This window comes from Penaeus monodon, chromosome 27 (assembly GCF_015228065.2).
Source record: "Penaeus monodon isolate SGIC_2016 chromosome 27, NSTDA_Pmon_1, whole genome shotgun sequence".
NCBI classification, from domain to species: Eukaryota; Metazoa; Arthropoda; class Malacostraca; order Decapoda; family Penaeidae; genus Penaeus; species Penaeus monodon.
Window position 1 is genome coordinate 8,443,965 of NC_051412.1, and position 491 is coordinate 8,444,455.

Sequence of the window (491 nt, forward strand, 5' to 3'; positions counted from 1 at the left end):
GAGTAAAGTGTAGGTCCTACCTGTGTATTAACACCATTGAGTGTGGCATTTGGCATGAACTCATCGATCTCAGGAACCCGGATATTGTCATATTGGTCGACGATGCACTGGGCTTTTACTCTGAATGCTTCCAAAGTGGCATTCGTCCACCAGGCGATGGCATTGCCGTTCTTGTCATTCTGACGGCCCTGGTCGTCGAAACCGTGAGTGATCTCGTGCCCAATCACCTGTGATAGAACAAAAATGATGAAGACATAAGGTGAGAAACGGAAGAAACAATCATAAAGAAATACATGAAATCAAGAGGAAGAGGCAAATCTCCACAAATACATTTTCCACACATGCAGCACAGTACTATTAAGATTTTGTATCTGTAAGAAAAAGTTTCTCGATGTGCTATTAAACACCAACACAGCACAAAGGTATGATATAAACTAAAATAAAATTGTATAAAAGGCAGACAAGAAAGAAACACCTAAAGAGGATTAGGA

At 40.5% G+C, this 491-nt stretch overlaps 1 protein-coding gene across 1 annotated transcript in view; it reads right to left on the reverse strand.

Moving 5' to 3' along the window:
- LOC119590557 (neprilysin-1-like) overlaps positions 1-491 on the reverse strand; it is a 28,623-nt gene that overhangs the window by 1,600 nt on the left and 26,532 nt on the right. Inside the window, exon 5 of the mRNA XM_037939220.1 lies at positions 21-227. Coding sequence (XP_037795148.1) covers positions 21-227 — 207 coding nt within the window. The remainder of the gene's footprint in view (positions 1-20; positions 228-491) is intronic.